Source organism: Rousettus aegyptiacus, unplaced genomic scaffold (assembly GCF_014176215.1).
Source record: "Rousettus aegyptiacus isolate mRouAeg1 unplaced genomic scaffold, mRouAeg1.p scaffold_m13_p_2, whole genome shotgun sequence".
Taxonomy (NCBI): domain Eukaryota; kingdom Metazoa; phylum Chordata; class Mammalia; order Chiroptera; family Pteropodidae; genus Rousettus; species Rousettus aegyptiacus.
The window spans coordinates 140,005,977-140,032,025 of NW_023416295.1; the positions used below are offsets into that span (position 1 = coordinate 140,005,977).

General features: G+C 34.2%; 1 protein-coding gene across 6 annotated transcripts in view; it reads right to left on the reverse strand.

The window, feature by feature from the left end:
- Positions 1-26,049, reverse strand: part of BICD1 (BICD cargo adaptor 1) — a 163,697-nt gene that overhangs the window by 11,080 nt on the left and 126,568 nt on the right. Inside the window, exons 6-9 of one of the 6 annotated variants that reach the window (XM_016131357.2) lie at positions 22,972-23,123; positions 20,282-20,599; positions 19,117-19,310; positions 88-163 (exon numbers count right to left, since the gene is read on the reverse strand). In XM_016131357.2, the coding sequence (XP_015986843.1) occupies positions 88-163; positions 19,117-19,310; positions 20,282-20,599; positions 22,972-23,123 (740 nt within the window). Of the gene's footprint in view, positions 1-87; positions 164-19,116; positions 19,311-20,281; positions 20,600-22,971; positions 23,124-26,049 lie in introns of those variants that run through there. The other 5 variants (XM_036236671.1, XM_016131360.2, XM_036236672.1 and 2 more) reach the window with 5 other exon arrangements.

Below are 26,049 nucleotides of genomic sequence, written 5' to 3' on the forward strand. Positions count from 1 at the left end.
AAATAAGGTTATGTTTGGAAAGGAGAGCTTGGGATCTATGGATCTGACATGCATCTAGGTGCAGCGCGGAAGGACGTCTGAATTTACCTGACAGTAGGGCAGTCTTGCCTCCCGGCTAGTTGTGAGCACTGTGGCGGTACGGAGGCAGCAGGCTGCTGACAATCTATAAGAAACTGATAAATTAGACATGTATACAAAGAGACGGCAGAGCATTGTGTTAGTAATGGTAACTAAAGCAGTTGCCTGAGAGATTTAGTGAGGAATGTGCATTCACACAAAACATCTGAATTAAGCCTTTCTCCCCCCACCAAATCATGCCAATAGAAAAGACTTTTTTTTCTCAGATACAGTATTAAAAAATTAGTGACAAAATTAGTAGTGAGATTTCTCAAGTATATTAGGACATATGTGGCCATTCATAGTTGGTACTTTGATACATCTAAAAATAAAGTGTCTATTAATATAATCAAAAATCTTCAAGTCCTGAACTTGAACATGATGATAGTTACTTGCTTAGCACTTAGATCTGCTATTTTAAAGTGGAATATATTCACTAACTGACTTTGTCAAGACACACAGCCATATCATCAGTCCCATAGGGGCACACTGAGAAAAGCATGCAATATAATCTTTTCCATGACTAATAGAAGGATATTGGAGAAGGAAATCATCTTTACAGTTTTCTGAAAATAGATCTTATTTATCAAAAGCAAGAAATCTTAGAATGTTTATTATACAGTAATTGTTAGTAACTTGGACTGATGGAGAAAGCTATCCCAAATGGGAAATCTACTTTTGTTTTATTTTTGGCCATTTAAAGTCACATAATATAACTTACACTAGTTTGACAAAGTGCTAGCTAGTAAAAGTCTATACTTCAGCTGATCAGTTATGTTAATCAACTATGCCAAGAAAGACCATGCGCTGGGTGTTCTAAAATAATCAGAGAATAGTCTGTTAACTGGTATCAGGCTGACCATTCTAGAATCACCAGGGAGGCTGGTTATAATGCATGGATTATATTTCTGTGAAAAGATTTTGCAAAAAAAGTTAAAATTAGAGTTAGACTTAAAAATTCAATTATTCTTAAGTACTTGCAGTATATGCTCTTGCTAACTGCTTAGCCTATGTATATACTTATTAGCATACCTCTTTCCCTATATGTTATGTAGATAATATTTAAACTGAATCATCACAAATTCTGGATTTACAGCTTTGAATTAATGAGGCTGTAGTTTTTGTTGAAGAGTAATTTATCAACTATTGCTTATTAATAGGAAGAAAATCTGATCCTCATTTAGTATCTGGTATTCAGATTACACACTCAGTAAAAGTCCTTCAAATGTAACAAATATTTCCTTTTTCATAGCTGTGGGGAATTTTTTTCTTTAATTCTTTATTTTTCCGCTTTGCAACATGATTAGCTCATTGATTTCCTTTTGTAGAAACTCAGAGTCTTAAAGGATGAATTCCTTTATGCTCCTTTTTTCTTTTCCAATAGTTTTCCTATCTAGGTGGTAATTTGGGAATGTCTTAGACTAATTTAGGTAACGATTTTGATAAGGCCATGAGACATGCGGTTCTGTTTAAGTTAACCAGGTGTGTGCTGCCCTCATATGGTGTATTTGGGTAAATGCAATGGATGCAAATGAACATGAACTGTTGGCAAATCATCTGGAATTTGACTTTATATTTTACATTGACCAAGAAGTGTAAATGAAGTTCTTCTATAGCAAAGTTTCAGCCTCTGTGGAATGGCAAGCCCTAGAATGAGACTAGAGTATTTACATAGTAAAATGATTTTCATATCTCACTTATATCAGAAATATATTTTTGCCAATGCAATCACAGATTATTAGTCATTTGAAATATACTTTGTGAGGAAATTTAGGAGGCAAGTGAGCAGGGTCGTAATGCACTTTCTTAATGAATTGTTTAATATGTGATGGATATTCCTTACATTTTAGTAAATATCAGTTTTTCCTTATTTAGAAGTAACACCAATTCTGGCTAATTATTATTAATTATTTGCATTTATTATTTATAAGTACTTAGCTAAGTGTTATCCTTAAAGCAAATTCCATAAATAATATGGTGCCAGATAAACAATGAAATTTGAAAAATAGCTCTATTGCTCCAACTCAACTGTCTTCTAAATCCTTGTGCTTGGGTCCACAGCCCTCCAATCACGTGCATGTTTAACCTAGCTGAATAGCCAGTAGGTATCAGCCCATACTTTGAATTAACTCTAAGATGCTGTGAGCTTTACATGATCTCACCTGCTCTGTCTAGGAGCTGGAAGGCTCGCTCCTGAAGAAACCAGGCCTCGTCTCATTGCTTTTGAGGGCGTAACAGATGAAAATTATGTGTTTTAAAGAGGAGGCACTGTAGAACCCCAGCAGCCACTGCTGTCATCTGAGCCACCAAAATTCATCTCGACCATTCACCAAGTTACTAAACTCTTATTATGTGTCTGAAACTATGTTAGAAGGTGGGGATAAAAGGAAGACAGAGATATGGTCCTCAGTCAATTGAGAAAGACAAGAATACCAACAAGCGATTACAGCGAAGATGGTGATGATGATGATGATGATGATGATGATGATGATGATGATAATGATGATGATGATGACAGAACCTCACACTTACTGATTGCTCAACAGGCGCCTGGCACTGTGCAAGCACTCTGTACACATGCTTGCCTTAACCCTGTTTTATTAATCCCAAATTGTGGATAAGGGAGGGGACTTAGGTTAAGTAACTTGCCAGAGTCCACTAAGAGGTGAAGTTTTTTTTTTCTGGAATCTAGGATGGCATGATCCAAGGGCTGAATTAAACTTATGGACACATCAGTACATTGCTTCCCATTATAGAGAAGTGTGGGGATTTCAGAGCAGGAACTGAGCTAAACCTAAGTAATCAAGGAATGCTTCCTGGAGGTTGTAACATCTAGGCTATACACCTAAAAAAAATGAGTTGGCCAAAAACTTCTTAGTAACTATAAACTGTTTATGGTCCCTACTAATAGTAATTAAATATATTTAGAAAATTAAAGTGTTTACTTAAAATCTTCAGAACTAAATTAAATAACACTACATTTATAAGGTCACAGGCCTGAGAAATGTCATAGCATACTCAAGAGACTCCTGGTGCCTTAAGGGCAGAAATGAATTATAGATAATATTGCTTAAAGCACCTAGGGGTCTGTTTTGATTACATACACAGAGTACCCTTGTATGATATTCCTCTATAAACAAAGGCTTCAAGTAGAAAGGAAGGTACAAAAGAGAAGGAGAACTAAGGAAGGAAATTATTTGCTGAATCAACATGACGTAATTTCTCCTAGGAACTCTATATTAATCTGTCTTAGCAACACTATGGAGTTCTTATTTTCAGTATTCCTACCATGAGAAAAATAAGTATTTTTGATATATGGGATTAGATAAAAATCTCCTATATCTTGAGACTGTTTTTTTCTTTAACATTTTTCATAATCTTTCCTACCAGAAACAAATACAGAGCTTGGTATCACAGCAGGTGCTCAGCAAACATTCACTGATTAAATTAATCACCATTTATATTAACTTGCCCAAGGTCACATAGCTAGAAAGAGGCAGAGCAAGGATTTAAATTTAAACTTTTCTGGTGCTAGGGCCTATTTTCTACTCACTACTCTAGTTGTCTCTCAAACTGACACCAGCTATCTCTAGGAAATATTAGGGTCATAAAATCAAAGAAACATAAGAACTTTACCAGACAGTTGACATAATAATTTGAAGGCAACTCATTTCCTTAAAAATGTAAAGCAAGATAAAAGATGCAGGAATGGAGATAATGAAGTGGTTGAAATGAACGAATTTCATCGTCAGGGAAAGTCTTCTCATATGGTTTCTCCTCAGGCTTTCACTATTTTTAAACTTTTCAGTGAAACTTAGAAAATCAATCTTCTAAAAGTCAATGTCTTAGGGAGTCCATGAGCCCACTGGAGGCTGTTTGAGATGGGAGGGAGAGACTCACGTGGAAGGAGGCAGGGAACACCTCTGTGTTTTGGCTCTACATCTGGCTTAGGTGACAATGGTGGGAGTTGGTGAGGACGGTGTGCCTCAGAGCTGATCTGTGGAGACCATACCTAGCCAGGACGAATAGTGGTGCTGCAGGGATGGCGTCCTTGGCACCTGGATGCTTCGTGGAAGGCAGAGCAGCAGCTATTTGTGGTCAACAGTCTCTTTCAGAATGACTTGGACTCCAACCCTTGGTTTTCCTGACTTGAGAACTAATGCACCCCTACCATTTCACGAGACCTCATCTCCTGCCCTCATGACCATAAACTCCACCAGGCACTATTACACTTTCCCATGAAAACAATCTCTGTCCCCTGTTTTCCTTTGGCAAATTTCTTGCTCATCAGACATTATTTCAACTTCTCTCACTCTCCTCTTTGCTCCCTGACCATGTTTCAGTTTGTGCACAACTTTCTAAAAATGAGGTGTTTGGAAAGGAACTCATGTATGAGAAGATGTTATTGGTGGAGTGGAGTGGCAGAGCTTTGCCTCATCTGAGACATCTCGGTTCTATTAAAAGAGCGGAAGCCAGCATGGCATTTTTCTGGTAGCCATATCACACTGCTATTTCCCATGAGCTTACTTTGCTATCAAGTTATGCTTCCTCCATCCTACACTTATGGTGTCTGGAATTCCAATGCAATATTTTATATACTTTTAGCTTTATGTTCACCTCCAAAAAGTTTCACCTTTTCCTACCCGAAACTTCTTTTAGATCCTATTCTGTCATCTAGTATATTAACTTCCTCTCCATTTTATTTCTCTTTCAAACCAGAAAATATGATAATGACCTTTATATCTTCATCTTTATTTAAAATTAACAACTAATAATAAGGCCAGGCTAAGTAAAGACAATATTACATAAACATCCATCTACGAATTTGGACTCTTTGAACATGTCCTTTCAATTATGAATCAAAACAATTATCATCTGGAATTTCTCTATTTGTTTGAAAAATAAAAAATACCTGGTTAGCTTTTTGCCAAAATTTAGATATATCATGTTACCACTTTCGCTGGTCTTATGAGATAAGTCTGAACATATGATGAAAGTCAACGACTTCCAAAAATTTGCCTAGGATCAGCCTCGAGGTTTTCGGCCTACAGGTTAGATAGATTATTTTCTTTGCCATTGTATAAAAACTATATTTCCACATTTCTTTTTCTGACATACCTAAGAATTCACCTTCTCACTTTCATATTCTATTTCTCCCTGGGACCTCTTCCCTTTTCTTTCGTAAGGCCATCATTTTTTAGCATCTTTCCTCTAACAAGAAAAGTGAAAAGGAAAGGAGTATGTAATTTCCTTTTTTTCCTCTCTCATTTTGAAAATGGCAACTCTTATACTCAAATACTGGGAGGAGAAATGGAAATTCAGAATACGAAGCGCAAACATACTTCTTGGTGAGACAGTTAATATCTTTGTTAACTTGTACTGTTTTCATGACTGTTAAAGAAAGATAGGTTTAATAATTAAATCTACCTACTTGAACATCTGCTGTCATAGATTATTACATGGCTGTTATTTTCAAATAAATATTTTGAAACAAAAATTTTACCTGCTTGGAGTAAATAGTCAATATTCATTAAGGACATTTCAATAAGGACAGATCATTAACAGTAAGAAAGCAAGAATGTTTAATTATGAAAGCTGTTAGATTAAGAATGGACTGAGACAGTTATGGATTGTTGTTAGATAACTCCACAGCTAATGATCACAGCATAGAGTCCTCCTATTTTATGTCCATCAGATATCCCTTGTTCTTTCTGTAAACCTGGCCATGTTCTTCCAAACTATTCCATAATTGGGATTTGGGCGATGACAAAAAAGGAAGAGCATGTAGAAGGAATGTAGAAGGAAGAGGAAAGATGAAAAACAATAGTAACATGTAATATTTATTACATGCTCTATATATGTAGACACTATACTAAGAACTCTGCATGCAACAGCTCTTTAATCCTCATAAAAACTCAAAAAATAGGTTTTATTTGTATTTAGAAATAAGAAACTGAGGACTAGGGAGGTTGAAAAGTTTATGCGTGGTCCATTTCTGTATGGGTTTTACAGTGAACGAAAAAGCTTTTTAGTACTTAGAATACTTAACTGAGTTTGGCTGTCATAATCCCCATTTTACAGATTAGAACACTGAGAATTGGAAGAATTAAATGATTTTCTGAGGGTCCATGGAGAGAGGAACAATGAGAACTTGAGCTCAGATTTCTGACTGTTCACACCATGCTTTTTCAGTAGAATGGCCCTATGGAGCCTGTTATAGACTGAATGTGTCTCCCAAAATTCATGTTGAAACACTAACCCAGTATCTTAGAATATGACTATATTTGGAGACAGAATTTTTAAAGATGTAATTAAGTTAGGGTGAGCCCTAATCCAATCTGACTGATGTCTTTATAAGCAGAGAGGATTAAGAGATTTAAGACACACTGAGAGACCCAGGAATACATTCACACAGATAAAAGGCTACGGGAGGGCACAGTGAGAAGGCAGTCATCTGCAAGTCAAGGAGAGAAGCCTCAGGAGAGACTGAACCTGCACACATCTTGATCTTGGACTTCCAGCCTGCAGAACTGGAAGGAAATAAATGTTTGTTGTTTAAACTCCTCAGTCTAACTAATCCAGAGCCTTTTCACTTGCTTCAAAACAAAAGCATTTCTCACTTCCTCTTACTCTGCCAAGAATACTTCTTTAGCCTTAATAAACCAAGAATAGCTAAACTTTTCTTGAACTCTTCTAAAATCTAAGCAGTCCAAGGGTTGAAATAAACAAACAAATAAGTTTTAATTCAAAGAAATGCAAAGGCAAAGACAGACACAAAAGGCCAAAAGCACAAATTCTAAATGAAAACCTGTGCTTGAATTTCAGCTAACAGCATTTTTAAAAAATGTGGAAACTGTCAAACCTGTACTATTGGGGAAAACTATATCAGTGATAGAATGTAAAATTTGAGTAATTATGTGAGTAGAAAATATAAATTTCTCTGCATCGTGCACTGAAGTAGACAGAAAACTTGCATAATTATTTTTTTAAAAGCCTCCCAACTCAGGAATTCTGAATATTTGTGGATAATAGCACAAAGGTGATCCCCATAGTTAATGAAATACTTCTGCTTACGTTCAGGTCTCAAGTGAGGGTTTTACACAATAATGCATGGGAATGGATAATGAGTATGTCACAATAATTTCCTTCCATTTGCCAATTTTCTATGGTCTCTTTGCCTTTCTCTTTTTCTCTCTCCTCTGTGCTCTCAACTTTCTTCCATTTCAGCTTGAGATTTAGAATCCATCAGAAAAAACTTTCTCTTTAGATCCCTGCTTCACCATCCAGTAGCTGAGAGACACTGAGGAAGGGACTTAACCGTCTGAGTCTCAGTTTTGCTGTCTGTTAAGTGAGAACATTAAATACCAATTTTGCAGATTAGGTGAAAGAATGTTTATGACAGCATGCAGGAACTGGTCATTGTTTAGACATGAGGGACCAAAGGGAGGAGTCAGATGACCTTGAAGTTTTCAGCTTCGAGAAACAAAAGAAGGTGCCATTAATAACAATGAAATTTAAAAGGGCCAACGCAGACTACCTGACGAAATCATTTCAACAAGCCTTTACTCCTATCATTACATTCATCTGAAATGTTCTCTCTCTTCTTGGACTATGCAAAACTAACAAGTTTCAGTCTTTATTCCTGACCCACACAAAAGGAAGCATTTGCTCCCTCTAAGCTCTTGCACAGTGTAAAGTTTTTGACTACTGCTTTTCGAGCAATGTATCTAATTTCCTCAGTCAGGCTATATGGCCGAGAGCAGAAAGAACTTTGCCTTATACTTCTTAACATTCTTTATTTCTCCACAGTAGTTTGCTTAAGGAATTTCCATGAGATACAAAATACTTGATATACTGACTTTACCTTCCCTAAAGGACCCTTGCTAATTTAATGATATCAGGTGATTATTATTCTTTGATAATTGTTAAGACTTTCATGTATGCATCTTGAAAATAATTTGTAAATTGTGATTATTTAAAGTGTGCCAAATGACATCAATACTAAATTATTCCTCACTAAATCTACAAAATGATTAAGAGTGTGTTAGTGAATTAACAGAAAAGTTAATGGAAAGAAGCATCAAAATACATTCTCCTAGTAGGAATAACTTGAACTTAAGTAGTCCTATCAATGCCTACACACATAAATTGAAAAAACAGATAGAGTATTTAGGAAAAATAAGAAAGATTTAAGGCAGAAACATTGCATAAAGAAAAATAATGAGAGCATGAGATAGAAACATTTGCATAAATATAAACAGTAGTTAGAAAAAGTTGAAATATTTTTTTAAAATCTAATGATGCATTTAATGGTGCATTGACTACTAAAAATAGATAGCTGTGACCACTTTTAGTATTTTTATAATCAAACACATAGAGTTGGCTATCTCATCCCTTTTTGCCAAACATATCATATATCCTGTTAGTACATTAGTTTCTCAGAAAGTACCCAGAGATAAGACAGTATCATAATTTCTACCTACTCAGGTGTAATCTGCTAATTTATGTCACCAGCCTCTTCAGCCTTAACTTTATGTCAGTGTTTAACACAACGAATCCCATTATATGTTTATACCTTTGATAGTAACAATAATTATTCATTAAAAATTTCCAGAAATAGAATTGTTGAAACAAAAAAATTTCAGTATACACAATGACAAATATAACTTGGTGAAAGATCTTTTAAAACATCTGGCTCTGCCTTTATATAATGATAACTGCATATGGTTTATCACACTTTGGTGACAAGCATTAAATTTTTCTTCAGCAATGTAGAATCAGAGCATGACTTGTTAAGGACAAGGAGCATTTTAAGACTGTTCAGTGATAACAGATTAGACAGAAACTTTCACCCAGCTTTCCATTTCTGTTCTGATGAATGTCATATAACTAACTGATAAAACACAGCAATACTCATAATTTATTTTTTATTTCAAATCTTGCAAAAGAGAAACATAAAAATGCCCTGCAGTACAGTCGATTTTGTGCTTATGAACACCTTACGATTAAACCATGAGCATGTGTGTAATCAACAGCCTACGGTAGGAAAGACATGGAAGCTAAAGGTGGAGATGGCAATTAAACACAGTGGCACCAAGAGGTAAAAGTACATTTTGCTACCAGATTCTTAAGCCAATTAAACACCTTTTAAAAAATAACCTTTTGTTCAGAAATGACCTACCCAAGAACAATGTCAGCTGGCACAGAGTTAACTCAGGGTGGTAAGACAGTTTGTTCTCATTAAACAAAGTCAATAATAGCACATATCAAATAAAGACCAGCTAAACTTTTGAAATGTCAGAATGCATCATCAAAAAGAAACAAAAGAGAATTAAGTTAAATAAACTACACCAAACACTCGCTAAAAAGATCAATTGTAAAAACAAGAAAAATTTATGAGACACCACTCACTGAAATGTGTTTGATTTTCTTATTTAATATTCTTTTCATTTTCAAAAAAATCAACCCCCCAAAAATATTCTGAGAGGTTCAGGGCATCCTCTTCTATAAAGCAATGGATTTGAAAATGACAAGTTTTCACCAATGTCAATTGCTTCTTGCCCTTGTTTTTTTTTTTTTTTTTTTTTTTTTTAGGAAAGAAGAAATACTTATAACATGTTACCCACATTTTTGGGGGGGAAACAGTTCAGAAACCCTAAAACTAAACCAAATGTTTGTCTTCATAAGCAAATTAAACCGTAAGTATGACTCAGTAAAGGAAAAGCAGCATGTTTAAATATTAAATATTTTTAAAAATCCAAGTTTACAGAAGGTGCTTATTCATTTTTCAAAGAAAAGAATAAGATTTACAATGACAAGCTTCCTAATGTAAAAATATTTGATTCACAGTAATTTAATCGAAGTGATGATGTTATTAAAAATAAATCTATTAAAGAAAATGAGATTCACCTACAGGTTAATTAGCCAACTTACCTCTTTTTGCTTTTGATGTCAAGTAGTGCATAAAAAGAGAAAAAAATTTATGTTTAACTGATTCTACTGTCATCACATAATGGCTTATTCTATAAATATCTACTCAGACTAAATGACTATAACATAGTTGTTTTTTTTAAGGATCCTATAAATAGAGGTGGAGCCGGGACTGCCTGGAAAGCCAGAAACAGGTATTTAAGAGGAATTAAGCAACATCCTCATTGGGATGTCTGTGCCAGAAACCTGGGTACCACGTGGCTAGAGCAAATGGTAACCCTTCCTACTCTAAATTTATAATTTCAGTTCTTCTGATCAAAACTGATCATAGACTGATTTTTGACTTTTAATAAGACACGATCTTAAGTGCAATGAAGAAATGGGAAGTGAGGCTCGGTTCGGAACAAAAAATGGACTAAATGAACAGCATCAGAGTAGCAACAAAGTTCTTAACTAAAAAAAGTACCAATCTTGTATCTACTCAAAGTAGGTTCAGTTAAAATGACAATTCTGCTCTACCCTGCAAAATTAGTATACATATTTTCACATAAACCTTTAAATGCAAATACCTGAAATTACAGAAGTTGTTTCTTTTAAATTTTTATAAGAGGAATAATCTAATCTAGTCTACTTCTCAAGAACATTCACTGACTTATGCAATTGCATGAGAGGCCAGCTCAAGAAGCAGTCCTTCTGAAAGAGATCTGATTTGTGGACAGGACACGCTGAAGTGACATATGTAACCCATGCACCATAAAAGAAAAAAATATCTTGGTAGTCCGGTCATGAGTAAAGCCAAAATCAACTTGGCTTTTGCATGTACAGTTCACAAAAACTTTAAATTTGTGATATTGAGAGTTTACCAATGACTGTTTCTTTCAGCTTAAAGAAGAACAAAATTAATGGTTGTATGACATCTTTACAACTTCACTATTTTTTTTATTTAGTAAACAACAGAAAAGAGTAAAGTTAACCAATTTGAGTTGTGCTTTTCTTCTTTTACCTTTCAAGAACTGTGAATCTTTCCTGGGTGAGTGGCTATTCAAGTTTAATCACTAGGTTACTGTAAGTAGGTGTAAGTGTTATGAAACTACATTTTTACTACATCATTTAAAACAAAGAAACAGTAGCTAGTGTAGTTGTTCCATGAGCATTAGAACTACTTGTCATTTGTACTATACTCACAGCAAGAACTCAGGCTGCTCCTTCACATCCTACCCACTTGCTCAGCGTTCAGGAGAGCTGCTGAACTGGGTTTAGCTTGTAGAAAGGTTCATTCCTCAAGCTGTCTGTATGTGTGGAAGAGTTTGGTTGGCTGCCATGTCGAAGGGTACCAAAGAAGCATTTCTGAATTAAATCAGTGGCCTCATTATATGCGTGGGAGAGTTTGGTTGGCTGCCATGTTGAAGGGTACCACAGAAGCATTTCTGAATTAAATCAGTGGCCTCATTATATAGTGTAACACAACAGTACATGTTTAGAAAGTGAAGCCCATCAGTTTTGAGAAGGAAACCAAATTGTTAGTATAAGGCAAGAATTCAGCATGAACTCGGAACACTTGCTTTTCCATGTCTTGTAGTTCATAATACATAGAAATTTTAAATGTCATCCAAAAAAATGTTTGTTCCATTTATTTCCATACTTGATGAAAAGTATACTATATGATGCTAAGATATTTTAATATAGTTCTATTTAGAAACATGGATTGTATACAATCAGTTCCAGTCCCAGTCATGGAGAGAATAATTTGTATTCATAGAATCAGAGAGTCTCAGATTTGGAGAAGGTTCTTTAGTATTTCTTCAGTCTAGCTGTTCATATATCCTTACAAATGTAAAGGAGAGCTTACCATTGTTAACTGGCTTCACTGAGTATCTATCATGGCTTTTTCTTACTATGTTTTTCTTAGTATTCTTCGTAGATAGAAGTTTCTTTCAAAGCTGCAATTTAAATATAATGGCCCGGGAAACGCTTATAATCAGAGGATTATTTATAATAGAAGTTATTATGTAGTTACAGTGAGGGCAAACAGTAGAACAATAGACTGGTGCCAGAAGATTGGACTAAATAGTCTGAGCATAGCATAGAAGATGCTGAGGGCCATTTTCCCCGAACTACAATGAGAACCCACCTGCCCACCAGAACTGAATCTAAAATTCTTCTTTGTATGGGGAGCTCTGGAATATGAAGGCAAGGCCTCTATCTTCAGCTATTTAAAAGCACAGGTAAGTAAGGTCTAGAACTACACTGTTCAATATAGTAGCTACTATATTTCTATTTAATAGCTCTTATCTAGAAAGTAAAACTCTTATAGTTGTTATTTTATTGTCTGGAAAGAAATATTTCTATTCTATACATGTAAACATTTCAAGCTTTTTAAAAGGGTTCAAGTATATTTTCCTTCTCCTCCATAACTTCAGGTCAAAAATAAAAGGATGAGTACTGATAAAAAAAAAATCTATATTAATTAAAGAAAATAATGTCATAACAATGTTTGTGTTTGTGGCAATGTTATTGTTAATACATATGTAAAAATACATATTTGTAAATATACATGTATACAATTACATAAATTTGCTTGTATATGTAGAGAATGTTTCTGAGAGGATATATAAGGTTGGCTGGGCATGGTGAGGCAGAGAGCACTCTTTTCTATTTATATTCTCTTTTGTACCTTTAGAATTTTGAACCATCATCATCTATTGAAAAATATACTTAAAAACTAGAAAGACATAAAAAAGAATAAGAGAAAATAAAACAAGGAAAGCCAATGTATTTATATGTCAACTTTTACTGCACTACATGTATTGATAAATTTTGCCCTCTAAAATGAATATTTTCTTATAATTGCCTTGGTTTAGGGGAATGCATATATTAAAACAACCAAATAAAGAAACTTCAAAATGATATATATGCTTCCTGGATTAAGTAATAAGAAAAGTGAATAATTGACTTGAGAAATTTTCAAGTGCAATTGTTATGTAGATTTTATTACATTACCTACATTAAACCATAATCTGAAACACACTATTTATAATTCTATATAACAGAGAACTACATGTATAGAGGATAAACCACAAGAAAGCCATATATTGTGAGATATTGTGGAAAATTAGGACCAAATCCAACAAACTAAAGACCTCCTGTGTGTGAGGTACAGGGCAGTATCCTAGGGTTTAAAAGACTAAGGAGGTAGGGTTCCTGCCCAAAAGGAGCTTACAAGCCTATAGAGAAATCTGATTTTAAGACAAACTGTGACTATGCTGTCTGTCACAGGGCATAGAGGAGGAAGTGGCTAATTCTGCCTAGGAGACAATAAAGGATCAGAAAAGTCTTCATAATTTTTGTACACTTATATACACAATGGTAAAATTGGTATATATGAGATATACATCTTAACTCTGAAACAGAAAATAAGGAGAAAGATCTTAAAATTCCGAAGTATTTTTATGTGAAACTAGTTATCTAGATGAAAATCAAAACATTCAGCAATACTTAAGGATATTTGGTATTAATCTAAAGAAAGCAAATATAGAGCTTTTTGGGAAGAGATTAGATAAATTCCTGTATTTTCGTTTTTAATTCTGTATCTGTCCATTACAGAAATGCACAGACTCTAATGAAGAGACACATCTCTCAGGTGAAGTTCTTAACATTGCACATTCGATTCAAGATCATTCTATACTAAAAGATTTCCTATAAAAATGAAATTGCTACTTGAAGAAATACTGAAAGAAATAAAACATTTTGAGGGTATTGTATGTTTCCACTGTAAAATAAATCATGACTAACCCAAAACAAGATAGAAAAAGACTCTTGCAGCACATGATTCACTAAAATTTGGAGATCTGATGCAATTTCTAATTCTACATTACATTGGGGGCAAGATAGAAAAATATATATTTCAACATGTGGTTGGTAATTACTATTTTTGAATTAACTTTTGTTTTGGCAGATTCCAAACTCAGGGCAACATGCTCTAGCATCAGGAAACACCCAGGGAAGAACTTTACGGAATCTATGTAAAAAGAAAATACAAGCCTGAAAAATGACAGATTCAACAGAATATTATTCACTCCTGTTATTTAAGAATTGAATCCTATGGAAAAACAAAGTATAATGATATGGAGAAATGGAATACACATAAATGTTTCTTCTCCTATAGGAAAAAATATACTTTAGAGGGGGAAAACCCCCCACTGAGGCCATTAGTTCAAAAAGTAAGTTTAAAGAACACTGAGTTCCTTCCATGTACAAACCACAGGAGGATGAGGAAGCAAAGGCTGTTAGAGTGGATTGTGTGGACATGCTGGCTTCCATATATAGTTGCACTTCTCTAACATTAGACGCGTGTAAATATTCATAATCCTCACAGTTTTAACCCCGACTTTCTACCACCTCTCCTCTGCATATTTCATTAGTCTCCGTATATGCTGTCAGAGTGACTGTATAATGAAAATCTGGTCCTATTCTTAAAACTGTTAACTATGCCCACAGAATAAAGTCTGCTCTCACTAAACTGGTCCTCTATTTTCAGATCCCTGCCCACTTTTCCATTCTCATCTCCCATCATTCCCAAATCCTGCCCCACTTCGTAGCCCCAAGCTCATGGCCTTTGCACAAGCTGGCCTGCTTTCATATAAGCGTGTTTGTTCGTTTGTTTTCATGACCCACACCTGTACCTCTACCTTCTGTCTATTAAGGTCTAGTCATCTTTCCCAACCAATGCTCACATCTCTTCTGGGAAGATGTTTCTAACTACCTTAACTCTTCAATTTATTCCAGGAACATGTATTAACATCATTACTTATTTGCCTATCTACCTCCCATACCAGATTATGAGTTACCTGAAGAACACAGGTGAAGTTTTATTTCAATATCATGATATCAAGAGCCAAAAAAAGTGCCTGACACATGCTTAATACATTTTGTTAAATTTTAATGAATGAGTGAATGAGCAAATGGGTTAATGAAAAAAAAACAGTTTTGGCACATGACTAAGAACATAGCTTTATAATGTAACAGACAAATGTCTACTTATTTGAATGCAGTGAAATTTCAGTAATGAACATGTTTGTGTCTACTGTTGACTATATATCTAAAGGGGTGATTATGTATCTAAGGTTAATACTTCTGTCAGCTGCTGTAAAAATCAGTAAAATCTAAAATATTATAAAAATTTTTCAGATTTCAAAGCAATACCATTCTTTCACACTGCTTCAGTAATGATGTCTGACATTTTCTCTGGAAAGAGAGAGGGAGGAAGAGAGAGAAGTAGAGAGGGACAGAGGGAATTGAAATGATATGGGGAACCAAAACATACAAGAGGAAAAGCTCCTACATTGTGTGAGGAGCAAATTGCTTAGGCTCTTTCTTCATGAAGAGAATCCAATTTGCTTTTGAAAGTTTGAGATTTCTTGTTTACCCTGTACAAATGATGCAGTTAGGTCTTTACTACAGAAGTAACATCTCTTGCCTATGAATTACACAGATTCTTTTTACATAGTCTGGTAGCCTAACTTTAATGCTGATTAAATGTAAGATTTTACTATTATTATATAAGCCTAGGTAGTTAACACATCATGTTGGCTACAAAACAATCAATGATTTTGGGAAGGTATACTATCTGCTGTCTGATTGCAAACTCATTGATGACAATAGGGCTCCTTTTGATTCAAGTTCATCAAAGTTGTTAGGCACAAGTGGGAAGGACACTGGAGTTTGTATGTCAGGATAAGGATACAATTGAGAACAAGCAAGTCAACAAGCCATGTCCAGAAGCAGAATTTCAGGGGCTGAGGTAGCAGAGACTAAGCCAAAGTGACAGGCAAGAGCCAGAATTTTCCTCCACAAAGTTGCAAATCAATTAGTACGACGCAGTACTTAATTAGTACAAAACATTCTAATAATTTTGAAAATCGATGCCCCACCCAATACTTGATTGCCCAGAAACTGAGGAATTGTGCCTTGAAGAAGATGGGATTTTCTGTGGACCACCTCATAGAAATAAAATTTATTTAAAAATATCTCATGTATGGTAAATAATATTTTATGTTCTGCATCTTAAAATTTAAAATGAGATTTATATCGCTCTCAATTCCTCAACCAAAGGACTCAAATGAAATTAAACTAATTTCATTTTATTGATTTAATTACTTTAATGATCCTCAATAGAAAAATCCCTATATCTGCTTATTAGAATAAAACATAAGCTTACTAAGATATATTAAAATATATTTTATAAAACATAGTTGTCAAAAGTATTCTGATAAATTAACAGTGAATTGTCCTTTAAAATGATAAATATATATATTGTTACTAGCTATTAAATTTTATAATAACCAATAACGTAAATTCATGAATAAAAAATACTCATAAAATCTATTACTTCCTATGGGTTTAAGATATTTCTTAAATAGAACCTAGGATTGGATATATATGGCATATTTTTCCTTTCTGATATAAATGAAAACATTTTATATAATAAAATCATCATAAATAATGTTTAATGTCTTACCCAATATAGTTCAGCCTAGGAAAAATAATATATAGTCAATAATGCAAATGTTTTTAGAAGCTAAAATTTGTTTGGTATAGATAATTGGTCAGTTTTTATAATAATTTATTTAACTGGAATCTTTTTTAAAAAATGCTGCTGAATTGACCTAAGAATTTATTAAGGCTTATTCTGGTTGATTTCATGATATACAACTGAAATTCCTTGGGATATAATAATAGCTTTTACTATTTTAATTTCAAAGAAATGGTTAAAATAAGATTTATCAATATGCTGAGTTGTCATTAAAGTGACTTTCTGGCCTATTGATGATTCTGAATTCTACATAATTTATATCTCTAACCTTGTGTACAGTAATCATATCTAAGGCTAATGAAACTTTTCGGTTATTCAAAACTAAAGAATTTAAGACAACATAATGGTACTTTCATTCACATGTGTTAACTAGCTTTAGAGTTGAAAGATGAGTACAGTGTATGAACATAAAGTAGTAAAAAGATTCAGAATGTATGAAAATGAGAAAAATATTTTGTGAGGCTTTTAGTACATTGATATATCCTTTCTGACAGGAACATCAAAATGGAGCAAAAGCATAAAGATGTTCATAATTTTAACTCAGTGATCTCACTCTTGAGAAAAAATTAAATGGATGAGAAGTTGAATGCATGAGGATATTCTCAGTAGCATTCTATAATATAACGAATAATGGGAAACGATCCCATTAGTTAACAAGAGAAGTAGTGATCATGTGATAACAATGTCTGAAATAAAATTTATAATTCAATCTTTAAAAATAAGGTTAGGTAGCAACATGGAAAGGTTTATGATATAATGTTAATGGTTTTCGCAATGTAATAACAATAATGTAAAATATATGTTCATGAAAACAATAGTAAAAGTCATATACAAATAAAATTATTATTCATATTATTAATATTTAATCATATTGGTATGACTCATTTAAAATTAAAATACTAGGGTTACTTATTAATCACACAATTTCCTTTCTAAACTTTAGTACATAGTGCTACTAAATTTATTTGGAACACTGAAAAGGCTTGTAAGTTTTATTCAAATGAGGTGTCCTGATGAATCATCACCACTTTGGTGATTCACAAATATTGCAAGGTACCCTCCAGTGGGGTCTAAAACGATAAATTGAGCTATGAAAGTAGAAACACCCAGCAGAGTTGTTACTTTTTTTTTAGGTGTATATTTTGACTATTAGGCTCTTCTGACTCATTGTCACTACCAATTTCCTCAAGCATTCATAGAATATTGAACATGTGCTGTAAATTTCCACACGTTTTTTAATCCCAATCAGTAGGCTGATTCATGAATCAGATAAGGAAAGTATTAGAGAGCCAAAGGCTGAGGTTTCCAAAAAGGAATTAAGGTAAAATGGAAGTAAATTAGGTGGGAGGTAAAACTAAAGTAAATAAGAAGAAAAAAAGATCTGTGGCAAAGGTGGCAAACTCAAAGGCTACAATAACAGGGTCCAAAAGATAATAAAACTGAGTGTAGCAGGCTGAGTATAATAGGGAGTGAGCAGACTGTGGCCAACTGCAAAGTTTGCCTTATTTAAAAGCAGCAATCACTACATAGCTCCAACAGGTTGCTGACATGCATGAATGCAGACCTAGGCCTGCCAGATATTCAGAATCATTCGAGAGAGGCCAGAAATATAGATGATCGTGTGAAATCTCTGAGGTTCACACTGTTGACAACTAACTGGAATTATTTTTAATTTTTCATTCCTTGTGATAGCCAAATAATTGTGCCTTTGAGCTTATTTTGTTTCATGGGATTCCTTTTGGTGTGCTACCTCTGATCTATAGTTAACATGTTGGGACTTCTTGAAAGGATGACCTTTATTTGTCAGAGGTTACATTTTCAAGTGAGGCTCTTCATAGAAAAAAATAAAAATAAAAATGCAAAATAGTGAAGCTAAAGTAAATTGTGAGCATATCAGTAAGTGTAAATCAAAAAGGGCCAGCAACCTACGAGAATATTATAATAAGACCTATGTGTTCCTGAAGAGCAAAACCTTAGAGGATTTTACCTTTATTTCTCAATAAGGTCCGAGGAGACATTCTGAGTCACTACAAAAGGAGATTAGGCCAAAAGGCTTTTTATAAAGATGGCTCCCTCTACTGAAATTACATTTAAAATGATCAGAACAAAATGACAAAATTTGACCAAGATGGAATCGCTATGAGCTACCAAATTGCAAATAGGATCCAGGTGTGCGTCCTGTGCTGTGCCTGTTGCTAGTTTCCTTTTCTCTATCTCATTTCTTCCAATTCTCATTTTCCATCCTTGGCTGTTGTTAAAAGGAAGGCCCTGGGGACTCCTAAGGAATGATGGTCTGGCTGAGTAAAGGAGGAAATAGGATGCTAAGTGTAAAGGCGTTTTTACTTGAGCTGTAGGAATTTACCCGTCATCAAAGTTAGACTCTGTGGATGGGTGGGTGTGAGTGGCTGGAAGGAAGAGGGGGGCTGTCTATTCGACTAATCATTTGCATCACATGCACCCAAGGAAAAAATGTTTACCTGGTGGAGCCACGGTTAACCTTTTTTCCTTGCTGAGCCGGTGCCCTTGGATGAATTCACTCATGGAAGGGGGGCCCTTCAGAAGAAATGATTCTGTGGAGGTGGGATCAGGGGGAACTCTTAATAAATTCTGTAGGTAGGAAGCCCCTGAAGTCCTGGGACGGCTCTGATCACAAAGGGAAGGTGAAAATTGTCTTGCAGGAGATCCAAGAAAATACATATAGGAAACAAAAAAGTTTTACTTTAATTACCTTTCAAAGCCTCACCAGTGACAACATTATTTATATTGGCATTTAATTTTTTTAACATGTAAATCAAGATTTTGCTAATTGTTTAGTTCCCACATCAGGATACAACCCTATTTGGAAACTGTATTGGATACTGAAAAAGAGATTTATTATAGTTAGTCAGTTTGAACCACAAATAGAAAATATTTATATTATTCAATTCCTTATTGAAAGCTCCTAAAAGAAAAATTGTACCATTAACTGAAAATACAGGGTAAGTAATTCAATATCGAAGACTCTGGAAAAAGGTCAGAAAATCAAGCCCCTAAAAACTTTACAAGTGATTTCTTTGAGCAATATTCACATACCAAATGAAAAAGCATAAAAACCTGCTTTTAAGAAAAAAGACTATACATATTCCATTCCCTTCTACCTCAATATAGACATCTCCTTTCAGCAAGTCATCAGTTTTGGTAACATGGACAAAATTTCCCCTAAGACAACATATTCATATCCTTGTCTCATGGAAAAGAAGCTGGTAAATAGCACCATTACTAGAAATACAAAGACTTTTAAAATTATTATCCATGTAAAACATAGCTTCATTCTTAATATCCACTTTTTATCTACTAATTTTTAGGTTGGAGGTAAGGGAGAGGCACATTTATCCATACAAGGAACAGCAAAAATGTTAACAAGACACTTGAAAGTTATATTATGGTTAATCAAGAGATGGTGTGTGGATGACAGAAAAGAGTAAATAAACACGATTATCAAAAAAAATTTTGATTTGGAAAAACCAAGGCCCATTTATACACCCACTCCCAGTTTTTCTCTTCCTTCCCTTCCTCCATCCTCCATAATAAGAACACATTAATTTTTGCAGTTAACTAAAATCTGGCCACTGCACCATACTATGAAAATTGCTGCATGCATACCTTTTCCTCTGAGTGCCACTGCTGACCCGAATGTTGGGTGTCTGTGGGCCCTGACTATGCAGGAGGTAAGTGTCTATGGTGGGCACGGTGACTGATGCCTCCCCACTTACTTTAGGGCTGCCGATCTTGCTCTTTCCAAATTTGCCTTTGGTGCGTCGGGACTGCTCATGGTCAAACTCTAAGTCCTCCAGCCGCTGGGTCAGGGCGAGTTTTTGCTGGATAGCCATTCGTAACAAAGTATTTAGAGTCTTCTTCTCATCCTCTGCGGCTGCTAACTGTCTCTGCATCTCCCCCAATTGTGTGACATATTCATCACATCTGGAACCAAAACAGAAAAGTGGTCAGGAAAATATCTTGGTGAAACTGAATTTAGAATTTCAGTTGAAATACAGTAAATTTTACTAGAATTAATAAGTAAATTTATTTATTTGTTTATTTATTGGAATTTAGATATTTAGAACACTATCTTCCTAGAGGAGAATCAACGTAACCTACTACAGTAGAAAACTGGAAATAGTAGAGTAGATTAGTAACTGATGGCGCATCTATACAACGGAGTACACATGGGAACATTCTTAAGTGATAAAATCTTAAACAGAGTCATTGTGGGTTTGCTCCACGGGGGCAGAAGAATAAACAGTAAAACATCTCAGGTAGTGTTCACAGCATCTTAGATATGCTACCATGGGTTTTTCTACTGTGTTCTTTGCAGGAATGTGGCAAGTTTGTTATAGGCTACGCCTATAGCATGCAGAAAAAAAAGTTTATAAAAAAATTTTCTTCTTTATCTATATTTATAGATTTTATTTTAATTGAGTACAGACTGCAGCTGCCACTGCTTTCAATATGGCAGATTTGCCTTAATTAGAAACCTGAATATTTTCAATGATTTCTCAACCAGAAGACAAAGCAACAGATGTCAAAGAAAATCCAGATTTACATAGAATTTGATACAGATAAAGGAGGCTGTCAGACATCTTCATTCAGGTTTGAAACTTGTGCTGCAGCAGGAAGATAAGCTCAGTGATCTATTTTTCCCACCAAATGTAAAAGCTAAGCCCATATGTATTTGCAAGGAAGAATCATTTATACAATTAGTCAGTTTTTTGAGTTTATCCACTAAAATAATAACAACAAATACTCTTCATGCACCAGCAAATAGTTAATGACTGTGGGGTTATCCAAAAATGTATTGTATACACTTTAAAATTAGCACAAGCCTTGTGGCATTTTAAAGAAATAATAAACTCTGTAGTGAAAGAACTTGAGATCCTCTTAGGTCCTCATTTTCTTTAACCTTGAGTGTCGAGAAGCATATCATAAAAAGAATTGGGGCTTAGTAAAATACAATGTGAATTTTAGGACCTGCGTTTATTTTAATTGGTCAGATAGCACTATTAAAATAAATACTATGGAATAAGGCAATTACTATACCTGAAAAAAACAAATTTCTGTGAAAATGCACTATTTGAGGGTAATAGTTCTTATATAACCAGATTAAGACTTTAAATGTCCCTTTAAAAAGTTTTTATTTCTTTTTCTAACAAAATTTACATTTTCTTGATTCTACATGTAATTCTGACTGATTTCATTCATCAGTGAGGGGTGTGTGCACCATCTTCATTCTCTGTCCTGTCGTCCCTGCTCTACGACAATGGCCAGAGGCGTATATATTCTACTTCTCAAACTCTTACCATCCTTGTAGACCTAGAAATCAGTTATGTTCAGCTTCCCCACACCCCTGTGGTCCCTCGGGCACTCAGCCTCCTCATCACCATCTCCAAGAGTCAATCACAAACTATAAGCTTAAGTCTTTCTCTCCTAACATCCAAAGAAAGCTAGACAGATTCCCATGCTCCTATACAATTCAGGATTTTGTTTTACACTTATATCAGCTACATGTAAATTATTTACTGAATCTGCAAATAAAGCTATAGTTATGCTATATGAAATGTGCATCAAGTTTGATCATATAAGACATATACTGTTTTTGTTTTGGCTCTGAATTGTGGTAGCAAAAAAGGTCACTTTTTGAAAACCTCAGGATTTTGAATGCTTTGAATCAATGCATTCTTAACAATCACTTGAAGTTTAAAAACACAATATAGTGGCACTTCATAATGAAACTGATAGGGGGTATAACTAATATTTGTTAAATTAATTAGTTGGGCAATGTGAAAAACTTGGTGATATATAATTACATTTTAGAGGTTTTATTTAAATCTCAGTGATCGATTAACATCTAAGTAAGTAGCTGATATGATGATGAATATTAATCTTCATTATGATGGCATCTTATACAATACTAATGATAAGCACTTTTATGTACTTTAGTCAAAAAGATAAATTTCCGTGGTGATAATATTTAGCTATTTTAGCAAGTGGGGTTTTTTTCTTATTGGAGGCTTTTTTTTTTTAATCTAATTCTTTTGAGCATATAAGCTCTAGAAAAAAATATCTATTCTATCGATTTAAAATAGTTCTATGTAAAGGAGTTGCTTGATCCAGGGCATCCAGTAGAGGGCTCTCGAAAATAGTTTTGTCAGAGTGGAATCTCATATATTTTCTTCACATCTTACCCTTTTAGATGGCATAGAAAATACACTCAAGATGCAAGAAGATGCACGCATATGAGTTTTAAAGTCTCTTCCCCATGTACCACACCTAATCTTGGAAGAAAAAATGATTACCTTGTTGCAAACATTGCTCTCAGGGATGAGAAAGTTGCTGCATCTTCTTTCAAAGCCTTCAGTTCATTTCTAAGTTTCGTCATAGTTTCAGTCACCATTGCTTTCTCATTTTCATATTTGTTCTTGAGATTAGCTAGTGCCACCTCAGCTGTCTAAAGCAAAAAAATCACAATGCTTACAATTTTCATATCAGGAAAATCAATCATACAGATTTCTTCATGCTGGGTCTATTACTTTCTTTCATAAAGAGAAAACAAAATTGAGTGGTTAAATTTTATATAAACATATATATGTATACTTTGGACATAAGGCCATTTTTCTTTGATGTCAAACACGTTGTGAATCCATAATGCAGTTAAATTGCCTTAGAAGCCAACTGTGAACAAGAGTCAGTACCAGGAGCTAAGGCAATTATAGTATTTCATTAAATATTTAATGTTAATTGTTGAGAGCTTGGTATTTTCAGATATGAGGAGAGCCAAAATGAAACTTCATATAAGAAGAATTCTATCAAGAAGTTAGTGAAGAAGCACAGCTTCCAAATGAAATACGATAGCACTCAAAAATTCTTGTGGCACCTGTGCTCTGTGGTCCTGATATGAAAAGAACAAAAGATATAGGTCCCTGCAATTTATGACATGAATATATGATAAACTACCAATCCATGTTTTATGTTTAAGGAAAAGAGTTAACAAAGAACCAATTATTTTCTAAGTCTTTGCGTACAACTTCTTCAAAACAATGAAGTATTGTCAAATTTAATAATCAAATTTTAAGTCGAATTTAATTCTTCACAATCTCCATAAAAGCAAAGATTCCAAAATGTTGAATGAATTGAAATATTTATTTAAATCTGGAACATTAGCATGTCTGAAATTCTTGGAATTAATAGTTTCAAATTGAGAACACAGCACATGATATAAATACTGAAGCCAAACTGGAAACACACCATTTTTACAAATGGTGTGTTAAGTACAGCTTTTCAGACTGTGTAAGAATATTTAATACTAATGAAAAAGTCTGTTACTAATGAGAAAAATCCACTACTAATGAGATTTCTCAGGAGAACAATGATGGTCTTTAACATTTCTTTCTGTGGCTGAAATGGACAGCTTCGACTTTCTTACGCAAAGCTCCAAATTCTATAAAGATAACTAGAATCTTTTTCAAATAAAACAATGTTGGAATGGGTTAATCTGTTCAAGATTTGATTCCAAAATGGTTTCTTATTACTTCTGATTTAATGTAAATTCAAATTTAAATGAGAAGTTACCCATAAAAGAGTTCAATATGTCCTGTAGTGCTTAATTCAGTGGAATCTTTAGAAATATTATAAATTCAGAAAATTATCCAGAATGAAGAAACTGACCACAGGAAAACGGGCTATTTTTTAAAAAAGTGAATTTAGATACATATTCATTTAGAATAGATAGTTGAATTTAAGTGAAAATGTAGGTGTAACAAATTTGTAAGCAGGTGGAGCCACTCGATCAGATGCCTAAGGGAAGCATAATGGGGGTGGGAGCAGAAGAGTAAGATCTGAAATAAAAGTACAAAATTACTTATTACCTGTGAGAAATGCCCCCAAAGGACTCAGCTTTGTTTGTAGATTTGTTTGTCCACAGACTGCACAGAACTTTTTCAGACCTAAGTAATGTTTAGTATCTATAAACTGTTAGCTTTCCTGACCTCTGCATTTGCCACATTCTCCACATACTACCAAAGGTGACTTTCTAAATAAAAAATTGTTTCCAGCCAGAGATCTTCAAAATTATTTCCTGAATATATCATCCTATTTTGCACCTTTCTACTGACTGTTCTTTCTGTCTGGAATTATTTCCTCCTCTTCTAGAAAGCAACTTCTTATCCTTTAAGAACAAATTCAAATAAAATTGCTTCTGAGAAGTTTTTTCCAACTTTTCTGAGATGTTAGTTACTTCCTCTGCAATGTTCCCATTACTTCAATTTTATCAAACTGTAATTATCTGTTTCTATTCTGACATCCCCACTAGTCTGTGAGTCCTCTTCTGGAGAGCAGGGACCATGGATTAGTCTTCTTTGAATCTTTAGCATCTGGCACAGTTTAGTATACAGATGGTACTTAATAAATATTTGCTTATTTCATCAGGAGACACTGTACCTACAAAAAAAAAATCCTAAAGTATATTAAAAGATATGTAGAGAATGTAGAATGCCTATTTTAAAATTGAAGATTCCTCTTTGCTCCTACACCACAGAATTCTCACCTAAGCCCTTTATAATTAACATTCCACAATGTCTAAATATAATGGATATTATCTATAGATACTTAAAGCTATTTATGGCACATAAACATCACAAAAATAGGCCCCACATCATTAAAATTTAAATGCGTGGCTAGGAATATGTTTTTATTTAGTTTACTAAGCCCATAAGGGTTATGGTTCTGACGAAATGTAAATTGTAACGCAAACCACTATGAAAATGAAAATTCAGCCAGGAATGCTTTGTTCTGCTCTGAACTTCTATGGCACTGTTTATATTATTCTAAAGTGCTTGATATGTCCTATCTTGTAAACAGTTATAGACATGTGTTGAACTCCTACTAAATTATTAGTCACTTATTTTTGCATCCCTACTCACTACTGCCTATAAAATATGTAATCAGTGAATGCTTGTTCATCAGTCTCTCTTCGCTGATCAGCCATGCTTACCTATATATCTGTGTCAGTTATTTCTCTTGACATTTTTATAAATCTAGGTTTTTATGTTTTTAATTTCAACCTTCAGGAAGAAGTCAGAGAAGTTATCTAAATGGCTTGCCCAAGAATGTCCAAGATATTACATCCTTGATAAAGGTTGTCTAAGTCTTACTTAATGTGGTATTGGTTATTAATAACCACTCTTTATCACTGAGTCTTTGGATTATAGTAGTGCTTATGGTAATAAATTCCTACCAGTGGTTTTTTTTTTTTTTTTGCTTTATATCCCTGGTGTAAGCTGCCATGCCAGCCTATTCTGCCAGTTCTCCAACTCCTGTTTTCACACTCAGTGATTGCTAGAATCCAGCTAAGTACCTCATGAACTGGCTTTCAGTAT